This window comes from Meriones unguiculatus, chromosome 2 (genome assembly GCF_030254825.1).
Source record: "Meriones unguiculatus strain TT.TT164.6M chromosome 2, Bangor_MerUng_6.1, whole genome shotgun sequence".
NCBI lineage: Eukaryota > Metazoa > Chordata > Mammalia > Rodentia > Muridae > Meriones > Meriones unguiculatus.
Window position 1 is genome coordinate 113,530,275 of NC_083350.1, and position 23,999 is coordinate 113,554,273.

General features: G+C 37.6%; 1 protein-coding gene across 1 annotated transcript in view; it reads right to left on the bottom strand.

The window, feature by feature from the left end:
• The window catches only part of Tmtc2 (transmembrane O-mannosyltransferase targeting cadherins 2), a 420,888-nt gene that overhangs the window by 124,116 nt on the left and 272,773 nt on the right, over positions 1–23,999 (bottom strand). The window contains exon 8 of the mRNA XM_060377973.1: positions 13,385–13,506. Within this exon, the coding sequence (XP_060233956.1) occupies positions 13,385–13,506 (122 nt within the window). The remainder of the gene's footprint in view (positions 1–13,384; positions 13,507–23,999) is intronic.

A 23,999-nucleotide genomic window follows, 5' to 3' on the forward strand; every position in this document is an offset into this window, starting at 1 on the left:
CTCAGAACTACATTTGTCCTGAAGACAATACTGACTATACTGACCTGATTTCTGCCCACTAACCATGCCTGACATAATGGGTATCTCAATCTCCTAAAAGAGTTAAACCATATCCAAACCATAGCAGCATGAGCCCAACTTAATAAATATTTATAGAGATGATACTGTCAATTTTATTTGGGGGACAAAAAGTTCTATGCCTGATTGTTGCATCCATACTGCTCATTTCTTCATGATGGGACATTATAATGCATGGCTTTATATAACAGCGAGTAACTATGGCAGAAGGCTAATATCAAACCTACCAAAGGTCCTATTTAGATGTGATCCCTGCACACTGCTGTTTTCAACCTAAAACATCATCATAACCAGACACTAGATTACAGTATATGCTCGAGCATGGACCACATCCTGATAGTTTTGGTAAAGAGCTTCGATTATGTCTCACAAATAAGAGCCTGCAATTTGAGGTCCTTTACCAAGAATTATACTAGGAGAAAGAGAGTAGGAAGGAAAGTGCTTAAGTGCTCTGGCTCAACCCAATCATCTGCCAGGTAATTGTTTACCAGCTAAAGGTCAAGATCTCTTCTCTTTGGTTTTCCTGTTCCTCACTCTACTCCTATGAGTTTGCTATGGTTCTTTAAAATCTCCAGATTCAATGGAAACTCTGCATATCACATGTACATTAAACGTGATCTATAAGTTTCACTACTGGATTTTTATTATTCCACAGATGCAGACTCTTAAGTCCATTTATCAGTAGAAATGCTATAATTATTTTGACTTCAAAAAGTACAAGGATACTGCTGGTCCACTTTACAACTGCATGTGAAAATTTCAGTGTTCAGTGGTTTATTTTTGAAGTCAATTTTTATGTTCTTTGAGTATAGGGTTTTACCCAGACAATGTGAATGCCTGGGTGTTCCAGCATCATAATGAAACCCAAGGACAGAGAATAATTTGAGTAGTACAGCTGCATCGAAGGAAACATACTTGGATAGGTTATGGACACAGCCTGGCACTCAGTGCCAGCTTCCTCATTTATGAAGCTGGCATCTGGTCTGTAGGTTGAAGAAATAGTGCATGATGACTACATTATTGTATGCTAAAGGATATGAGGTAAATTCTGAAGATACTGGGCTAGGTGAGGATACTAAAGGGACAGGGGCAAGGAAAGGAACTGATTTATGCTGAAATCGGTTTTTGCTTCTTTCTACAGTAGAAAGGCAACCAAAAGAGTTTTATGTGAAGTGAGAGAAGAAATGAAAGACAAGTTCATACAGTCCTAGAAACTAAAGATATGGGAGAAAACATGGGGAAAGCCCAGAACAAATTATGCTGTAACAAATGCAATGCCAGTGATTAACAGTCTACATGCTCCACGTGGTTTGGACTGACAGACCTAAAAGTAATAAGGAGAAAGGACTTGTGTATTTCCAAGCATGTTCATAGCTGGGCTTGTTTGGGGCCAATTTAAAAGTCTGTAAACATGAGGTCCAGGGATACAATGTAAAGGTAGAAATGAGCCCACCTCATATAACATGCAGGCACAATCCATAGCAAATCAAAGGAGAAAAAAAATTGAAACTACAACAAAGGCCTATAGTGATAAATACTTTAATACTCTGGAATTTAAATAGCATCTGTATTTAGTTCTTTTGTCCATGCAACAGAAGCTAGAGTCATCTGGAAAGAGGAAACCATAGTAGAGAAATTGCCTCTGACAGATTGCCTGCAGAGCAATTTTCATGAATGGTGATTGATGTTGGAAGTCCTAGCCCACTGTAGGCAGTGCCATCCCTAAGCAGATGATCTTGTGTTTTATCTAAAATAAAATAAAATAAAAATAAAAATAAAATAAAATAAAATAAAACCAACCTTACGGAGCTATGAAGGGCCAAGCTAGTAAGCAGAATTCCTCTATTGTCTCTGCTTGAGTTCCTGCCTCCATGTTCCTCCCCTGCTTGACTTCCTTAATTGGCTTCCCACGGTGATGAACTGTGATTGTGACGTATAAAGCAAATAACCCATTCCTCTCTCCAAAGCTGCTTTTGGTCTTTATCACAGCAATCAATATGAACCAAATTAGGGCAGCATCCTCAATATACAGTAGTGTGTGTGTGTGTGTGTGTGTGTGTGTGTACATGTATAGAATGTCCCTTAGAAACATTTATCTACATTAATAGTGGTAAACTGGGTATGTATTCAGTATTAATTTGAGATATTTTATTTTTATTTCTTCAGTGATGAAATGTACAGTGTTATAGTCTCTTGCATTATTATGCAGAAAAAAAACTCATACTCTACACTGTCTACTAGCTACATTTCCTGATAGATTAGGTATACTAAATGCATTTTCAACTACAATGTTTTTTTCTAGTAATTGTGACTGAACCTAGGCTTTTGATTATACTACCATGTGCTATATCTTCCTCTGTGTTATATCTTCTGTGTTGTATCTGTACCTGTTATTTAAAGCTTTTTGAGAAATTACCTCAGTAAATTGCTTCACAAGTCTCAAAATTCTTATCTTCCTGCCTTAGCTTCCCAAGTAACAAGAACTGCAAGCCTATCTCAACTCATTGTATTTTCAATTTATAAAGGAGTCATCAGCAAGTAACCTTACCATAATTTGAAGTTCATCTGTACATCCGTACATATATGGATACTACCAGAATAAAACACAATCTCCTGGAAAAAAGTTTTTTCCAACCTCTTAAATTGAAAGGTACTTATTTTAAACATGCATGTTGTTTGTGTCACCTTTCCTAATACTAAGGGCATGCTTAGCATAACACATCATTTTAACTAAAATGATATTAAGGTTTTTCTTCTATGTTATACAATTATCATAAAAAATCAAGATAAGAAATTTTCTTAGCTTGCATTAACTGTCAACCTGACACAAGCTACAATCTCTTGAGAATGGCATTAATTGAAGTCATGTCTCTGGAGGATTGCCTCAACTATTAATTGAGGTATGTGGGGAAGGGGGCTGTCCCCGCCCACTATGGCCAGCAAAATTCCCTGAACCATGATCAGGTGGTCCTGTGCTAATAAGAAAGTTGGTTGTCCAAGACCTACTTAGGAAAGAAAATCAGAGGATCCACCCAGCAGCGCCTTGAAACAGATGCTGAAACTCACAGCCAAACATTGGGCCAGGCACAGGGAGACATGTGGAAAAGGAGGGGTGGTTAGAAAAAAAGGACCTTGAAGTGACAGGAGCTTGACAAGAAGACCATCAGAGACAACTAACCAAGGCCAAGAGGGGCCTGCTGATACTGAAGTACCAACCAAGGACTTCCCTCTAGTAAGGGAAGCCAGGGCTCTCCCTGACATAGACTCCTTTCCCAGCTTTTCCTTTTTTTTCTTTTCTTTCTTTCTTTTTTATTAATTACAACTTACTTACATTGTATTTCAGCTGTAGCCCCCTCCCTCATCTCTTACCAATCCCACCCTCCCTTCCCCCTTTCCAAGTCCACTGATAGGAGAGGTCCTCTTCCCCTTCCATCTGACCCTAGCCTATCAGGTCTCATCAGGACTGGCTGCACTGTCTTTCTCTGTGGCCTGTTAAGGCTGTTGCCCCTCAGGGAGAGGTGATCAAAGAGGCATCCACTGAATTCATGTCAGACATAGTCCCTATTCCCCTTACTAGGGCACCCACTTGGACACTGAGCTGCCATGGGCTACATCTGTGTAGGGGTTCAAGGTTATCCCCATTCATGGTCCTTGGTTGGAGTATCAATCTCGGAAAAGACCCCTGTGCCCAGATATTTTAGTTCTATTGTTCTCCTTGTAGAGCTCCTGTCCCCTCCAGGTCTTTCATCTCCCCCTTCTTTAATATTCTCTGCACTCAGCCCAAAGGTTAGCTATGAGTTTCAGCATCTGTTTTGATAAACTGCTGGGCAGTCTTTCAGAGGCCCTCTGTGGTAGGCTCTGTCCTGTTCCCTATTTTCTCCCTCTTCCAATGTCTATCCCATTTGCCTTTTAAAATGAGGATTTATCATCTTACCCAGGGTCTTCCTTCTTGCTTAGGTTCTTTAGGAGTACAGATTTTAGTATATATATATATATATATATATATATATATATATATATATATCCTATATTAAATGTTTAATACCCACTTATAAGTGAGTATATACCATGTGTGTCTTGCTGCTTCTGGGATAGCTCAGTCAGGATGATCTTTTCTAGTTCCATCTATTTGCCTGCAAATCTCATGACTTTCTTGTTTTCAATTGCTGAGTAGTATTCCATTGTGTAAATATACCACCATTTATGTATCCATTCCTTAGTCGAGGGCCATCTGGATTGTTTCCAGGCTCTGGCTATTATGAATAAAGCTGCTACAAACATGGTTGAGCAAATGTCTTTGTTGTATACCTGAGCATATTTTTGTATATATGACTAGGAGTGCTATACCTAGATCTTGTGGTAGCACTATTCCTAGTTGTCTAAGAAAGCACCAGATTGATTTCTGAAGTGGTTGTACAAGTTTACATTCCCACCAGCAATGGAGAAGGGTTCCCCTTTCTCCACGCTCTCATTAGAGACTTACAAAAATTCAACGAAAATGAAGGTACAACTTACCCAAATTAAGGGACACAATGAAAGCAGTGCTAAAAGGAAGTTCATAGCAATAAGTGCCTCCAGAAAGAAGTTCATCTTACAAGGAACTTAAAGGTACACCTAAAAGCCCTGGGGTGGGGGGCAAGCAGACATACCAAAGAGGAGTAGAGGATTGGAAATCATCAAACTCAGAGTTGAAGTCAACAAATTAGAAATAGAAACAAAGAGAACAATTCAAAGAATCAATGAAACCAAGAGCTGGTTCTTTGAGAAAATCAACAAGATAGATAAACCCTTAGCCAAACTAACTAAAAGGCGGAGAGAAACTATCTAAATCAGCAAAATCAGAAATGAAAAGGGGACATAGCAACAGATATTTAGGTCTTACTACAAAAACCTATATGCCACAAAATTTGAAAATCTAAATGAACTGGACAATTTTCTTGATAGATTCCACTTACCAAAATTAAATCAAGATAGGGTAAATAGACTAAATATTCCCATATCTCCCAGGAAATAGAAGCAGTCATCAAAAGTCTCCCTTCCAAAAAAAGCCCAGGGCCAGCTTTTCAATTACTTCCTTTGAGAGGGACTGCCTTGCTAGGCAACAGGGGAAGAGGATAGGATCAACCCTGATAAGACTTGATGAGCTGGGGTGGATGGGAAGGGGCTTCCCTTTTTCTGAGGAATAGGAGAGTGGGATGGAGAAGAGGGAGGGAAGGTGGGACTGGGAGATGAGGAGGGATGGGGCTATGACCAGGATATAAAGTGAATAAATAAACTAATTACAAAATGAAAATAGTTGTGCATGAGTATGTATACATACATACACACACATATATACACACACACATATAATATGTATATGTATTAGATATATATAGAGAGAGAGAGAATGAAAGCATTTGTTCATAGTTTCTGCTTCAGGCTCTTGCTTGATGAGTTCCTGAATTGACTTCTCTCCACGATGGCCTGAGACCTGGAAGTGTAATCCAAATAAACCTTTTCCTACTCTAGTTATTTTTGGTCAGCATGTTTTATTACAGCCTCGGAATGCAAGTAGAACGGAAATATACAGTAAAAATAAAGGCTCAATTGACCTAACATCAACATATTTTCATGCCCGGTTTTTGACAGAATAGTGAAAAAAAGCACTGGGAAAGAACAATAAGCTGCAGGCCACGAGGTCAAAGCAAGTATCAGATAGTATGAATGGGGCTTAATTAACAAATTTAAGAAATACAAAAAGAGAAAGAAATCCTTGCAAGGTGTTATGGAATCCTGTGCCTATAACATCATTAAGAGTCTGGATACAATTTAGGAAACTACGTAATTATCCTTTCTGAACCAAAAGCCATTCCCACAGTCACAAGTATGGGAAGACTGGCTCTTGCTTTTGGTGTCTCCGGAATAAAAAGCCCAGCATCTTTTTTGAAGCCATGAAAACACCCTGAACTTCACATCACTACCATTGAGCGGGAAGCATGACGAACTCTGAAGTAGCAAACATCTGTCCATAGTAGGTTTTATAAAAGCTTGTTATTTGAAGTTCTGTGAGAATGCCCTGTTGCATTTAGGTTTATATATGATATAACATTGCTTCTTTTCATCTCTCCAAAAAGACTGAGATAATTGAGATATCAGTGTACCTGAAGGATTGGGAGGGGACTTAGTTTGACAGGATATTCTAATTGCATGAAATGAAAAAACACAAAATAATAAAATGCTGGTCATTTTTTAACAATATAGTCTTACATGCTCATAAATTAAAAGTTAACATGAGTGGTACCTGGAGAAAATTAGCTGCTTTATATCCTCATGCATATGGCTTTGAATGCTAAAGAATTTCAATATTTTGATTTGTATTACTCCTGAGGCTACTATATCTTGCAAAAAGAAATATGCCTCACATTGACTTCGGCTATACAAAAGCAGAGTAAATATATTTGTTTAGTCTCCTGTGTCGTCTAATGATAGCAAGCACAGTACTTAACACTGTTGTATTAGTTAAAAATGCAGATCTTCAATTATGGAAAGCACTCCTAATAAAATAACTATCACACTTTTTTGGTTCTCAGTAAACAAAACACAATGACAACCATTGTGTCTAGAATGGTAAATCATAATGTGTAGATAAGGTAACTTTCTGTGAAAGCTTAGCTAAACATTATACTGAATTAAATTTCCTTCCATATGTCAGTTACATTTTGGCAACAGATATGTATGATATAATACTTTCCCTTTTCACAGAAGAAAATTTAACATATGAATTGCACACATTCATATTAATCACTAAATCAGAATTACAGGAAGAAGTGCCTCTTACGAGGACTCCTCCAATGTAAACATGGCTGTACAGAAGTAACAACAAAACATATCCGGCAAGCCAGATGTTGCTCAGCACACAAAAGGAGAGAGCACTGCTCTGAAGAAAGCCAAATGGAAAAAAAAAAGTCTCAATTCTAAGTAATAATAATAATTATGAAGGAAGCATAGAACAGAGCGCTGCATTTCCAGTAGACAGAGAGACACCATGTAGCAGGGACAGGGGGTGAGGGGAACAGTGCTTTTCAGCAGAACATGAAGTACTTTCACAACTGGAGTTTTATGGGGCCCAATTAACTTTGGCTAGACACAGAAGTCTGGCTTAGCATGTCCATGCAGTAGCCAAAATAAAGGTTTTGTATGTCAAGAATTACTGTCAGAGTGTCCAATATCTTTCCTTCTTTCCCACTAACCTAAATCTGGAAAATAAGCTAACAGCCAAGAAGGTTTTATTACAATTTAAATCAATATTAATTTTACAGGCTTACAAAAACTAAAAAATATTTGGCTTAAATAAATGGAACAGAAGATAAGAAAAAAGAAAGAAGGAAAAAGACAAGGCTTCAGGACAGACTTAGAAAGAGCTAGAAAAATCACCTGTAACACAATAATGGAAATGGTATTTCTTGCTTTCTTTCTCAGTGCGTGACTGATTTTAAATGCATGGAGTTAGCCCTAGGCAACAAAGTTCAAACAAGGAATAAATCACAATCTTAAGCAGAGAAATTCAGACTCAGCTTGCATTTTGTATTTTATTTGGACATGACACTGGCATGAAGGTTCCATATATTTTTAAAGAGATGTCAGCTGGGCCCTACTATGTATACACTTGGAGCCTACCAGTGAACCTCAGGCAGAACTTCCCCTAGGAGAATCTGGGAAGTTTTTGTTATAGGTATAAGGTTGTATCAAAAAGTGCCAATAGCCTCAAATCCCCTATTCATGAACAATCACTTCTGATAATAAAAATGTATTTAACCACACAATCCAAACTCATACTTAAAACAAATAGCAAAAAAATAATTTTAAAAAACGAGTATGAAGATACAGGGATTTACTTTTGAGAATCTCTAATCAGATAAAGAAGGCATATCATGGGAAAAAATCTACTTAACTTATTTAATGTAGAATAACATTAATAACACTTAATATGCAAAACTTTATAGCTGTATTTAATTGTACTATTTAATTACTAACTGACCATTAGGGAATGTTAATTAAATCTCCGCAGCTCAGGTTTCTCATTCATAAAATGGAACTGCATTCTGTCAGAATAGTCAAGAAACAACATGTCCTAAGTGAATATAATGATAAAACAACTCCTAATGTCACACTGCCCTAACTATAGTGCAGAGCCTTGCTCAGCCCTCATCAAAGACGCTTCTTGTTCCACACACTGTAATTAATAAGGAGGTCTATAACTGTACAATGTGCAGAGAGAGTTTGAAGTACTCAGTCTTAAATAGGATACCTTTGTCATACCTCGTCCTTCTAGGCTCAGGGATCCATGTGAGAGAGATAGGAAATTAGGTGGTGGAAGACTCCAAGAAAACAGAGTCTTCCAAAATACAACACAACTGAGGCCAATATGAACTCAAAGAAACTGTAGCAGCATGCACAAGACCTGCATAAATTCAAACCAGACAAAATCCCAGCATGGAAAAGGGAACTGAACACAAATCCCACCTCTAACCAAGAAGCTATTTGCAGTCAATACCTGCTGGGAAAGGGAAAATCAATGTTCTCCAGTGGAGTGTAAATAGGTATATCAGCTACCCTCCAGGGTAGGTCCCATGCCCAGTAGTCCTTGGGCAACACAAAACAGACTGTGTATTTTGTTGTTTTTTTCTTTGTGCTTTTTGTTGTTAGTGGTGTGGTGGGTTTTTTTTTTTGTCTGTTTATTGTTTTGTTTTTTCTTATTGATTTTCTTTTCTTCTTTTTTTTTTTCTTGCTTGCTTGTCTGTTTTGATTGCTGGTTTTTGTTGTATTTCCTGTTGTGTTTTTGTTTGGAGAAGTAGACAGAGGGCTCAGGAATGAAGTTGGGTGTATATGGAGGTGAGGAAGATCTGAGAGGAGTTGTGGGAGGGGAAAGAATACGATCAAAATTTTTTATGAAAAATAATTTAAGATAAAAAATACACAAATAATGTCAAGCACAGAAACGAGATGATGGGCCTCTAATATCACCCTCTTTTCTAGAGCTTTGGACGATTACTCCCGTGTTTGCTGTGTAATTATGCCACTCTTGCTCAATTCTGCAGCAGGCATCCTTGAGAATTAATGCAATGCTTAGTGTGGTTCAACCAGCCTACATACATGTGTGGACCAAATGAAGGACTAAGGTACAGTAAGTACCAAACTAAGAAGATAAATGTTAAAATGGCGTGAAAGGAACAGATACCTGTCCCTGTTCTATGTCTAATATCAAAAGATAGACATATATTTGTAGGTCATTAAATTACCTGGTAACATTACAAAGATACAGAGAAGAGGGCTAATGATGATTGGAGAAATAGGAAAATTATAACTACTTGAGAAACGAAGGTTAAACTTCACAAAGAAAATACAATTTTAACAGCAAGAGATAAATATGCTATATATATATATATACATATATATATTTTGCAAAAGAATAAAATGGACATGATTGATAGGATGTGAAAAAGGATTCTGGGAAACTTGAAGTCCCTTTGAACTCTTCTACATACTAAAAATATTACAGGGATTGTTAAAGAAACGTGTATAAAAAAATGTTCCAAGGGAATCAGTCCACTGACTACAGTGAAGGTAGTAATCATCAAATTTTCCTAATTTTCCCATAAAGAGAGAATTCTAATATGAAATCCTAGCTTACAGTAACTGATAGAGCTGCCAGCCATTTTTACACAGGTGACCTTTGGTGACTTTCGACATAAAGGGAAACGCATCTCTCCATTTCTGCTTCTCATGAGACTAGTAGCCAGTTCTGCTTAATAAAACACATAAAACCTCAGAAGTCAAAATGTGTGGCATTTGCCACTTTGCCAATTCAGTGGCATATTAGAAGACCAAGAAACCCATAACTGGTCAAACATAATACACTGGATGCAGAATCTGCCAAACTTTTAATTTAGAAAGAGTTATTAAAGGTGGCTGTGGGATTTGCCTCTATGATTAAGCCATTCCACAGAAGTCTGTATTCCATCTAATCATCAAGTAGGAAACTATAAAAGTCTTACTGGAGGGAAAAATTTTAAAATTTAGATTGTTATATACAAGCCTTTTCTTCCTTTTCAATGTTTCTATAAAGTGAAAACTTTTAAAGCAGCTTTAAAAATCTATTTTGAAAGAGAAAGCTTGAAATACTCTGAACTTAAAAATGTAAAGAAACAGGTTACCTGTTCTCTATATCTCATATTGGTCTAGGCATGCCAGCATTGTGTGTAAAAAATGTGACCATTTCTGCCTGTTCCTTCTTTGTAGGAAGGATCAGATTCAGGCAGCTGTAACTTTTATAGTCCTTTTTGAGAGTTTTCTTTGAAAAGTCTTAAGATCAGATATGTCTGTGTGTACTCCATAAGAAAATCTCAGAAGCTCCAAATGTTTTCTCTTACACATTCTATTTCCCTGTTTCTGTATTTGTTCACAGGGAGACCTCTCAAAACGGTTTCCACTATTATTGTTTTTGTCTGTAAGAACGTAATGCTTTGTTTTTCCCTTCAGCATTCCTACTCTTTATTTATGCTTTTAAATATTGTATGTTGTCATCTCTGCCAAGTTTCTTCAGATTTTTCATCATGTTACTTTGTTCCTCATCGTATGACTGACAGACAGTACAGTGTTAACCATTCATAGCTGTGAGTTAGCTAATAAAATTTTCACCACAAAATAGTGTCACTCTAGTATGCCTGACGTAGAGCCATTTACAGAGTGCCTCCTAACACAGACATGGGGAAACCTTCTCCCCATAAGAATATGTGTATGAAAATGTAATGAATTTGTCTAAGAAAAGAGATGAGCAAGAGGTTTATGAGAGGAAGGGTAGCCAGCCTTCCTCTTCAGTCATGTTGCTGATGTTCTACAGAGTAGCTGGGAAACACTAAACATTAATACTCCAGAAGTGACATATGTGTTTGAGCCAGGTCCTCTGCATATATGCTATGGTTTTGGCTTGGTGTTTTTGTAGGACTCCTAACAGTGGGAGCTGGGGTGCCTCTGATTCTTTTGCCTGCTCTTGGGACCCTTTTCTTCCTACTGGCATGCCTCATCCAGCATTGATATGATGGTTTGCTCTAGTTTTACTGTAACTTTTCATGCCGTGTCTGTGTTTGGTTGATATCCCTGGGAGGTCTACTCTTTCCTAAAGAGAGCCACAGAAGGAATGGCTCTGAGGGAGAAGGGGATGTAGGGAAGGACTAGGAGGAGCAGAGGGAGGGGAAACTGTGGTTGGAGCATATTACATGAGAGAAGAAACTGAAAAAAAAATGACTTTGGATCATGTTTGCGTCTTCATTCTGTGTGTTGTCCATTGTCGGCTGATTGAAAAAAATTCCTGAAGCTAAATACTTACAAAGAATAAAATATTTATTTCTGCTATGTTTAAGAGCATGGCACCAGTTCCTACAATGCTCAGGTAAGGGTCTTCTGGGTACTTCACAGCAGGATAGTGATGTCAAAGTGGAAACACAACCAAGAATGAACAAGTGGTCATATGAGAAGATACATCACCAGGGTCCTTGTTTATTTTCAGAAAAATTCACTCTGAGATCAGCATTACCCCTCTGTGAAGGCAATGTTACCCTAACCGAACGACAAAGCATTCAGTCCCTCTCTGACAGGCCATCACTGATTGTCTTCACCACACGAAAGATGAAGCCTCAAGCATACGTGTATCTGGGAGACACACTCAATCCACGTGCAAACCAAAGCACTGCTTTTCCCTCAACTCATTTTCAGCGTTATGAGCCATACCCATGCCATGGACCTTTCTTACTCATTTGCTTTCATTGAAAGCCTCTGTTTTTGCCTTAAAGAAGGGTGCCTGGTTGTTAGCATTGTTTTTTTTTAAACACAGGAAAAACCTGACTCCTACCATCACACAAGGAAAATTATTACCCCACTGCACAGCCTTTAACTCAGCCCTGTACTATGCCAGATGCCCTGGTTCATGTTCTTCTCCAGGATTCTTTGGAACAAACTGATTTTTCATTGTTTCCACACTGAACATACTACTTTAGAGTATGGTCTCTGACAAGTCAATTATAGCTGCTCTTAATTTCTTCTCCAAATCAGTTCAAATACCTTATCCATTTACACTCCCTCTCATACCGATCATTTCTGTATGATCATTTCTGTATGATCATTTTTATTCAGCCAGCTAAGGTTTATAGTGAAAACTGCTAAAGTCATTGTTGTTATTTTGTTTGTTAGGGTTTTTACTTGTGTTTTGATTGTTTGTTTGTTTGTTTGAGAAAGGGTCTCCCTGTCATGTAGCTATGGCTACCCTGGAACTTGCTATGCAGAACAGGCTGGTTTCAAACCTCTTCCTCCCAAATGCTGGGATTAAAGATTTGCACCAGTATGCCTGGCTCTGAAGTCATTTCTTTTCACCATCATTATGATACACATTGAACATGCCTAAAAGTTTTTGTATGTCATTTTAACCCATTGAAAATAAGCACCATGAGCAAATCTTGCCCCTAAATTTAATCTCTGATGTTTTGCTCCTGAAGTAAGCTCAGAGAAGTGTCTGTCCACAAAATGTTTTATTTTCTTATATAAATATGTATAGAATCCCCTATACAACCCAACACTTACATTGCAAGAGGAGAACATTACTTTGGGAATAACCCTATACCTGCTATATATAATAAATCTTTCTTTGTGTTTTAAATTCTTGCAATTATTCATTCTTGCTTCATGTTTATTAACATTAGAACCGACTTCTTTGGTAACACAAGCTTATCCTTACCCAAAAATCATCACATTCTTTTTGTGATTTACGGTAATTACACTAGATTTGTTTTCTTTTAAAAAGCGCACCCAGTACAAGTTTTCAGTAGAATTGTTTTTATTTATTCAGTTTCTCCAAGGCCTGTGAATTGCCTGATCTATAAGGCCACTCTATAAGTCTGATAGATTTCCTCTAACTAGAATGAATTCCAAAATGTATAATGTTTTATATGAGTTATTTGATAAAATTTAGTTTAATTTCAGCCAGTTTATACATATGTTGCTATTAAAACAACATGAATAGATAACAACACAGTTGAGGTTCTCCATTGACTTGTCTCATAAATACCTCAAAGATCATCATATCTCCCATCTTATAGGCCAGACCCAAAAGTTTATTTATTTTTTCTACTCTGCCAGTTTAGGTCTCTAACATATATCATCATTATTTTAACTGAGTTCAACTGGTTCAGAATCAGTAGTTCAAACTCCAGGTGTCTCCAGTACCCATGTGGGTAACATCAATTTCTGAAGAATGAGAAAGATAGGCACTTACTGTTAAGGCAAGCAGTTTCCCATAGGTGAGATGAGCAGGAATATGGTCAGTCTTGGATCTCAGTGACTCCATGTACCAGTGCTCAGCTTCAGGAAGTTTACTTAGCCGCATGTATGCTTCACCTGGAGTGAGAATAATCAAAGTCCCATGGGTGTTGCAATTCCTCATGTTTCAGCACACAGAAAGATAATGACAGGAGACATTCTAGAAATCCAGGAGAGGCTGGAATTCACCAGGAGGGAATCATAGGTCATAAAGGAAATACATCTGACATGATTTAAACAGTGTGCAACGGAATGGAATGTATCCATAGACAAAACCATCACATGATACACTAGAGAGATGGATCGGTGTCCAATAGGCAGTTGAGAGCACCGGAGTTCAGATCCCGAGCACCCACGTATACAAAGGCTTGTGTGGCAGTACGCGCTTCAGAACTCATCGAACAATCAGCCGAGGTGAACTGCAGAACTTCAATGTCAGTAGAGACCGTCTTTAACGGTATGGGTAGAGGTGTGTCGAGTTGACACAACCTGAGTGATCCCTGGATCTACATAGAGGAATGAGAGAACCGGGTCCCACATGCTGTCCTCCACCTCCATACGCACATTAAAATAAGTGTAAACAAAAGAAGTGTTATGTAGTACAGCTTTGGTTTTTAGACATGAAATTTGACTCTTAAACACAGATCGTGTTTCATAATTTAATTTGGGAAGATTACTTATTCCAATTCCCTTTGAACCAATTATGCTTTTTATTTATATTCATTTATTCTTTAGAAAAATATTTAGAGAATGACTTTGTGGCTAGCCTTATGTGGGAACAAAAAAAGGAAGATTATGATCCTATCATCTAAAGGCTTCCAACTATGTAGAGGAAGTAAGAGAAAATGAAAGAGTTAAAATATTTTTGGAATGAATATTGCTGCTAAGCCAGGCATGGTAATACAACATTGCAGTCTCAGCACTGAACAGGCTGAGACAGGATGATTACTAATTAGAGATTATCCTGGACTATAACAAGAACATCTCTCAACAGAATCTATGTGGCTATATTTGAATTTTCTTCAGCGTTTTCATTGTTAATAAAAGTAAGTGAAATTTATGGATGTCATTTGGAAAACCAATTAAAATATTACAGTTAACAGGTGGTGCCAGTTTTTACACACAAAAAACAAATCCAGGGACTTTTAGCCATTAGCTTTCATTTATTTATTTATTTATTTATTTATTTATTTATTTATTTATTTATTGTAGCTACTAAAACTTATAGCTAACTAACAACCAAGCAGGGGAGAAAAAAAGAAAAATAAATCCAAAAGTACATTAGTAGTTCCCTTATTATCATACCATCTCCTTTATACTAGAGTATAGAAGAATACCCAGTTGGTTGAAAAATATATTTTAAGATAAGATATAATTAAGTTAAGTAATTTAACTTTAATTGGTGTGGCATATGGAGACACGGTCCAGTTTCAGAGAACGGGCGAGACTCGTATCTTCCTTTGTTGCCAAGCAGACTTTTATAACTAGCCATAATCATGATGACATTTCCTTCCACTACCGGTGGTTCTCCTAAACATGATACCCGCATTGGTTATGCTTCTTTAATTCAAGAGAAGAATGCATTCTTTTAAAAAAATAAGAAATGAACATATTCTTTCCTGGTTTTTTTTTTTTTTTTTTTTTTTTTTTTTGGCACACTACTATCAAGACAAATAGGTCTCATAAATTGAATTGGCTCAGGCTGGAGAGATGGCTCAGAGGCTAAGAGCACTGGTTGCTCTTCCAGAGGTCCTGAGTTCAATTCCCAGCAACCACATGGGAGGCTCACAACCATCTATACTGAGATCCAGTGTCCTCTTCTGGCATGTAGGCAGAATATTGTACAAATAATAAATAAATAAATCTTAAAAAAATTGAATTGGCTCTTAACCTTTGAATGCCCTTTAGGTGGTTGGTTAGGAAAAAAAAAAACAAACAAAACTCTGGGGTTATTCATAGAGATAACCCAGAACCCCTGCACAGATGTAGCCCAGGGCAGTTCAGAGTCCAATTGGGTTACATAGTAATGTGAAGAGGGACTGCCTCTGACATAATCTGATTGGCCTGCTCTTTGATCACTTCCCCCTGGGGGGGAGCAGCCTTACCAGGCCATAGTAGAGGACAATGCAGCCACTTTTGATGTGAACTGATAGACTAAGATCAGAAAGGAGAGGAGAAACTCCCCTATCAGTGGACTTGGGGAGTGGCATGCATGCAGAGGGAGGAGGGAGGGTGAGTTCGGGAGGGGAGGAGGGAGGGGCTTATGGGGGGATGCAGAATGAATAAAGTGTAATTGATGAAAAATTTAAAAAAAAGAAAAAATAAATTAAAAAAATAATATTCGAAATGCAGAAACTGTATGTATTTACCCAAACCTATCTATTTGTTTCCAGTTTGATCAACAGTCTGTTTAACATGCTGTTATTTGAGACCGACTAGTCACATGGTTAAAGTAAGATGCTAGAAACAGTGACATCAACACTAGAGCCTGGATTAGAAGACATAGAAATGTCTTTAAGTAGTGGCAGGATATAAAGGGATTTTTCCCAGTTTCTCAAGCTTCTGAAGTAGTGATCTTGTTTTCTAAGTTGGAGAAAATTAAAACTAAAATTCTCCTAGCTCTCTGTCTCGCCGCATGCTGGGATTATAAGTGTATGCCATCAAACCTGGCAATAACTTTCTTAATTTTATGTTTGTATATCTGTAGAAATTGACACTGCCAGACAGGGTTTTGTTTATTTTGTTTCTGTTAATATTTTTTAAATAATTTTTAAATTTTACTTTATGTGACACAATGTTTTACGTGCATGTATATCTGTGCGAGGGTGTTGGAGCCCCTGGAAATGAATTATAGACAGTTGTGAGCTGCCATGTGGATGCTGGGAATTGAACTGAGGTCTTGTGGAAGAATAGCCAGCGTTCTTAATTGCTGCTCCATCTCTCTAGGCCCTGTTACTTGTTACTTGTTTTGTTTTGTTTTTTCTTTTCCTTACCATGTAAGGTAAGTACGGACATGAAAAAATGTGAAGAGTATATTTTGGTTTGTTTTTTGTTTTGTTTGTTTTTTTTGAGACAGGGTTTCTCTGTGTAGCCTTGGCTGTCCTGGACTCGCTTTGTATACCAGACTGTCCTCAAACTCACAGAGATCCGCTTGCCTCTGTCTCACAGAGTGCTGGCATTACAGGCATGCACTGCTGCAACAGGCTTACTTTCGACTAAAATAGATCATCATTTTTTTGAATAATAACATCTTTTAGTGAAAAAAACATTAGACAGGATTTATCTAACCATCATAATACAAAGAGCCTAAAGTATTGAAAATCTGAATGTAATTAATGATAAATTATGTATGAACATTTATCTATAAAAATGAGTTATAAAGCCAGAAGGAAGATGGGTTTACATTGCATTTGCGATCAGCCTGAAATTCTACCTCAGATCTTCACATTTTTTCATGTCCTTGAAAGCTGTACAACCACTGCATTTGCTAGGGCATCTGTCTCTGTTCACTAACATTTTAACTTATAGGGAGAATAAGTCTTTTAAAAAAGTGTTTTAAAAAAATCCCAATACCTGAGTGTTTTGAGATTTAAATCACATGAACTATGTTTAACTTGGTCACATGTAAAAAATTCAGAAAATTTTGCATGTTATTTCCCTAATAGAAACAATGTGTTTAAAATGAGCTGATTTTATAAGTATAAATGATTGTTATTTGGATAGTTTTCTTAGTAAGATTTTGTAAATAACATTAATTTTGAAAGCTCCAAATATAGGGAAATGGTAGGGATACATAAGTAAGATGTGTAATAAAATCATACTAAGTATAAAATAATAAAGTGTCCTATATGTTTCATAATTTAGAAAAATTTATATAATCATCCATTGAAGCTCACCAAGTGATGACAATACTGTAAATTAGGTTAGCAAATTGGCAAATGCCTGACTTGTGTTGGCCCAGTCTTCTAATTCTCTATACCTGAGTGTGCATATTTTTTTTGTCTAATTTAACCTTATCAAGAAGTCTTAACATAACCAACTGCTCATGGCAGGTCTGCTGTAGAATGTGTCACAGCTAGAAAATCATTTTCACTAAATATCCCTACCATATTTCACAGATTAAAAAAAAAAAAAAACAAAAAAACTGAGAAGCAGAGTAGCTAAGGAAAATAAATACACAGGTGGGGAAGTTTCAGCTTAAACCTAGAACTACTGGCCCTCAATACACTACCTTCGCCAGCTAGTACAGAATAACCATACTTTCTTGTTCATAGGAAATTATTTTCAAGCTGTGATACACTGACCAGCAGGTTCATTGCCCTGCCTCACGCTCATCTGTTGAATTAAAATAAAGAAGATTAATGATAAACCATGGCTGACCTTAAAAACTCTTCTTCGCATGAATGAGTTATTTAATTCTTAAGATACAAATATTGGCAAACAAGGCACACTTGCGCGACTACGGTAAACCCGAACATAAAAACACAGGCTCACACACACACACAGTGTCTATAAAAGATGTAAAACAATCAAAAAGAAAACCTGAAATGCAAGAAAATGATGGTGGGTAAATTAGATGTGTTCAAAAAGCAATCAGTAAAGACCTGTGCACCAAAAACTACTCGCTAAGTTACTAGATGGGCTCTGCAGTTGCCATCTCAAAAAACAAGAAGCCTCATGTGTGATGAGACTTGGACAGGACAATAAGTAATTACAGCTGGAAAAGGGAAAGATGGCTCACTACGTAAGAGAACTTGCTTCTCTAGCAAAGGCCCTGGGTTCAAGTCCAGTCCCAGGGTATCCACTGTAAGAGCAAGGTAGATATTCATACATGCAGGCAAAACAGCCATTCAAACAACCACAAAAACACACCTAAAAACAAAAACTATTTAAAATTTTTCCTCACTCTTTTCACTGTATCATTTTACAGAAATGAGATTTTGAAAAGTTAAAAAAGAGTTTACATTTCCGCCAGCAGAGGAGTAGGGTTCCCCTTTCTCCAAATCCTCTCCAGCATGTGTTGTCACTTGAGTTTTTTAATTAATTTTTATTTCTTTATATTAATCACAGGTTATTTACTTTGTATCCCAGCCATAGCCCCCTCCCTCATTCACTCCCAATCCCACCTTTCCTCCCTCATCTCCTCCCTGCCCCTTTCCAAGTCCACTGCTAGCAGAGGTACTCCTCCACTTCCATCTGACCCTAGCTTATCAGGTATCTTCAGGACTGGCTGCCATGTCCTCCTCTGTGGCCTAGCAAGGCTGTTCCTCCCTGGGTGGGGGAGGTAAAGGAGCCAGTCATTGAGTTCATGTCAGAAATAGTTCCTGTTCCCTTTACTAGGAGGACCCACTTGGATACTATGGGCTACATCCGAGCAGGGGTTCTAGGTTATATCCATACATGGTCCATGGCTGGAGAAACTGTCTCATAGAGGACCCCTCTGTTTAGCTCTGTACCCCATTTTTTAATTGGATTAACTGATTTGCTGCTGTTTAACTTCTTGGGTTCTTTATATATTCTGGATATTAGCCCTCTGTCAGATATAGGGTTGGTGAAGACCCTTTCCCAATCTGTAGGCAGTCTTTCTGTTCTGACAACAGTGTCCTTTGTCTTACAGAAGCTTTTCAGTTTCATGAGGTCCCTTTTATTGATTGTTGCTCTTAGAGCCTGTGCTGTTGGTGTTCTGTTCAGGCAGTTGTCTCCTATGCCAATGAGTTCAAGACTTTTCCCACTTTTTCTTCTAACAGGTTTAGTGTGTCTGGTTTTATAATGAGGTTTTTTATCCACTTGGTCTTAAGTTTTGTGCAGGGTGATAAGTATGGATCTATTTGCATTTTTCTACAGGTAGACATCCAGTTAGACCAGCACCATTTGTTGAAGATGCTATCTTTTTTTTTCCATTGAATGGTTTTGGCATCTTTGTAAAAAATCAAATATCCATAAGTGTGTGGGTTTCTGTCAGGGTCTTCTATTTTATTCCACTGATCCACCATTCTGTTTCTATGCCAGTACCATGCATTTTTTAGTATTGTTGCCCTATATTACAGCTTGAGATCAGGGATGGAGATACCTCCAGAAGATCTTTTATTGCAGAGGATTGTTTTAGCAATTCTGGGTTTCTTGTTATTCCATATGAATTTGAGAATTGGGAAATCAGTCTGGTGCTTTCTCCAACAATTAGGAATAGCACTTCCTCAAGATCCAGCTATATAACTCCTAGGCATAGATCTAAAAGATGCTCAAGTATACAACAAGGACATTTGCTCAACCATGTTTGTAGCAACTTTATTTGTAATAGCCAGAAACTGGAAACAACCCAGATGCCCCTCAGTTGAGGAATAGATACAGAAATTGTAGTACATCTACACAATGAAATATTACTAAGCAATACAAAACAAGGAAATAATGAAATCTGCAGGCAAATGATAGGAACTAGAAAAGATCATCCTGAGTGAGGTATCCCAGAAGCAGAAAGACACACAGGGTGTGTACTCACTCATAAGTTGATATTGGATATATAATATAGGATATACATACTAAAATCTGTACACCAAAAGAAACTAATCAAGAAAGAGGACTCTGGCTAAAATGCTCAATCACCATTCAGAAAGGCAAAGAGGATGGATATCAGAAGAGGGAGAAAACAGGGAACAGGATGGGAGCCTACCACAGACGGCCTCTGAAAGGCTCTAGCCTGCAGGGTATCAGAGCAGATGCTGAGACTTGTAGCCAAACTTTGGGCAGAGTTCAGGGAATCTTATGAAAAAAGGGGGAGATAGTGAGACCTGGAGAGGACAGGAGCTCCATAAGCAGAGCAACGAAAACAAAAAATCTGGGCCCAGGAATCTTTTCTGAGACTGATACTCCAACTAAGGACAATTCATAGTGATAACCTAGAACCCCTGCACAGATGTAGCCCATAGCAGTTCAGTGTCCAAGTGGGTTCCATAGTAATGGAAACAGGGACTGTCTCTGACAGGAACTGATTGGCCTGCTCTTTGATCACCTCTCTCTGAGTGGGGAGCAGCCTTACCAGGCCACAGAGGAAGACAATGCAGCCACTCCTGATGAGACCTAATAGACTAGGATCAGAAGGAAGGGGAGGAGGACCTCCCCCATCAGTGGATTTGGGGAGGGACATGGGTGGAGAAGGGGAAGGGAGAGTTTGGTTGAGAGGGGAGGAGGGAGGGAGCTATGGGGGGATGCAAAGTGAATAAACAGTAATTAATAAAGATAAAAAAATAAAAAATAAGAATAGAGAAAAAAATAAATGAAAAATAGAAGAATAAAGAATGAAATTTTTTTAAATGAAAAAAAATTACAAATGAGATTAAATAACTGCAAAAAAACTACCAGTAGAGAATTTTTGCTGGTGAGAGAATGGTACACACATAATCTTTCAAGCTTGATTAAAATACTAACATTGTAAATATTGCCAAAAGGTAATGGCCACAGAAAGTAAGTTCAGTGAGTTCAATAAAGAAAGAAATAGAAAGATGGTTGGAAATAGCTGGGTAGGAGAGGGTTAAGCCGTATTCTCTAAAACTATAAATTTTAACTAACTATAGCAGGAAAAAAAAACGTTATGGTGCCCAGGAGAAAAGAACAACAATGACTTATTTTTTCTTCTCATTGAACAACAACAAAAATGACATAATAGAAGCACTTTCATAAGCATAAGAAGATTTTCTGTGTGATGATGTAGCGATTGAGTCCATCACTCAGATTTATTTCCAATTCTCCTGCAGACAGAAGGGATTTGGATGTCTCTAGGCAGGCTTCAGGCAGAGACAAACCAGTGTCAGATGTAGGACAAATAATGCCACCCCTTCTAACAAGCCATGTGTCTACATAAACCTGGCAAAGGCCCACTCATCGAGGGAGACAAATTGGGTTATCAGTGACATCATAATCTAGAGCACACTGATTCTTGTGTTTCAAACTATTTGCAGCTCCTGCTTGCAGATGAAGATTTGAAAAAGTTGTTGGATAAATTACTAAAACGCTGAAGAGGCTGTTGCTGATTTTATGTAACTCTTCCAGTCATCCTTAACAAAAGTGTTTTCCCTTTAAACTCAACACCAATGTAACTGTTACCTTTAACTTTTAGAAACTTTGCTATCTTACCTATAAACTTATGTTACTCAATGTATACTACAATAAATATACATATAATATACTGTATTAGAATTTGTTGCTCACTTTATAGAGCATAAAATCTAGTGATAAAGCCAGTCTATGTATGGTCCTTCATTGGTACTTCAGTATAGATTGGACTTAGATTCTCCACAAAGAAATGGCCAATGGATAGCTGGGTCTTCATGTGGTCCCTAGTAAGGGGAGCGGGACTTTTACTAACATGGACCCTGTTGGCTGCTTTCAGATCACATCCCCCTGGCGGGGCTACTTTTCCCACAACAGAGCGAAGTGACTGTCCAGTCCTGATGTGAGTTGAGGAGCTGGAAAGGGTGGGTAGATAGGGTCTCCCCTTATCAGAAGAATAAGGGAGGGGACGTGGGGAGAAGATAGGGAGGGTGGGACCAGAGGGAGAGGAGGAAGGGAGCTATGATCTGGATGTAAAATCAATCAATCAATAAATGAAAATCTAGTCATGAGTAAATTCATAATGTTTCCTAAACTAGATTTTAGGTACACAGGACACAACAGAACAAAGCCAATTCATTGTTGCTGTTTTATTTTTACGTGTGTGTGTGTGTGTGTGTGTGTGTGTGTGTGTGTGTCAGGAGAAGGTTGTTTGTATGTGACCCGTGTATACACAGTGTTTATGGAGACCAGAAGGGGTTTTGGGTCTCCTGGAATGGGAGTTATGGGTAATTGTGAGACACCTGGTTTGGATATTGGCAACTAACCCTGCATCCTCTGAAACATTTTGCTGACTTAAAGCATTTCCTTCAATTTTCATTTTATTTGAAATAAAGCCTTGCCAGTTGCACCCAAATTTTAGTTTTTGCATTCAAGTGATCATGACTCACTTTATTCAAATTGCTCTCCAAACTACACTACTTACTTGAGCAATTACCTTGTTTTGTAATTACCTTCTAAAACATGACAATTCATTGTGTTATTGAAATAAATAAGCAGCAATGGAAGTACTGGACTGTCTTTTACACCATTCTCCCATTGACTATATCATATGAATGTTTATTCTCTTCTAAATTAATAGTCTCGTTCCAAATGCAGTTATTTAACCCACATGAAGCCCTGGCAGTGGCACGAGGCACATTTCTAATTTCATTTTTATCTGAAACATTTAAATGATCGTAGTAAAATTTTATAAACATTTCCTTCACACATAAATATTCAACTCAAGGACTCCTTACCTTGTTCTTATTTCAACTGTTTTCTAATTACTCCAATTTTTTTCCATATGAGGTAGGTTGTCTCATCCATTGTTCTTCTTTAAATCATCTACTATTTTTTTCTCGTGATTCTACTCAAACAAACTTTACAAATTTTCTCAAATATCTGATCAAATTCTTTTAAAAGTATTTGTTGTTACTGCATGAAAATCTTTAAAGATTTTGGAGAAAAGTTCAGTCATTAAAAGCATCAGAAGCTGAGCTGGGCCCCCAGCACCCACATAATAAAATCCAGGTGTGGTTGCATTAGTGCATCTGTTACCCCAGTTCTGTCTAGAGGAACAGGAACTGAGACAGCAATCTAGGCAATCCAGGACTCTGAGAGAGTTCAATTAGAGATTGTCCCAGGAGTGAATGTGGTGAGTTTGCTCACTTACACATATATACACACAATAGAGTATGCATACTAGCACACAATCATAACATTTTATGAATCAATTTTCTTAAAAGGCTAGTCAACAAAACTGAGCTTGTTCATGAAAAGTACATAGTCTTCATATCTGTTCTCGACTTCATTTCTCCAGTGATTATAATTCTTCTTGTCCCAAATAAAGACAATGACATTGGTGACATCAGATGTAAAATCATTCATTTCTTCTTGTATTCCAACCTAAGTTCAGATCTCTGCTTCCAAATCGTGATGAATAATTGACCATGTTATGATGTAGCAATTTGGATTTAGATTTAGTTTTGTTTTGTGTGTTTTCTGTTGTTTTTTTTTTTTGCTAAGTCTGTCAGAGCAAGGAAAAGAAATTTTTTTCCAGCATCCATAATGAAATAGAATTATATACCATCAGTGTGAATTACTTGACCATCTTAATTGCTGTTATTTTAATTTTTCAGGTTTCTTTTCATTTATTTTATGTGTGCGGGTGTTGTGCCTTGATGTATCTCTGTGCACTGTGTACCATGTGTGCTTGCATAGTCCAGAAGATCTGGTTATTACTTTTAACTATGCTATAAACTGTTACTCTTCCTTGCTGGTTTTGTGATTATTTCCACCTGAACCCTTCCCCAATCTTATTCATAAACCAAACAAACAAAAACTCAAAAACAAAAAAAAAACCCACAAACAAACCATAGTTTCATTACCCTAGATACTACAGCCCTGACTGGAAATACTCAATGGTCATTGCAACTTGCAGGAAACAAAACTTTGCAAGGCTCCATGTGACACTCCCTACTCTCTTG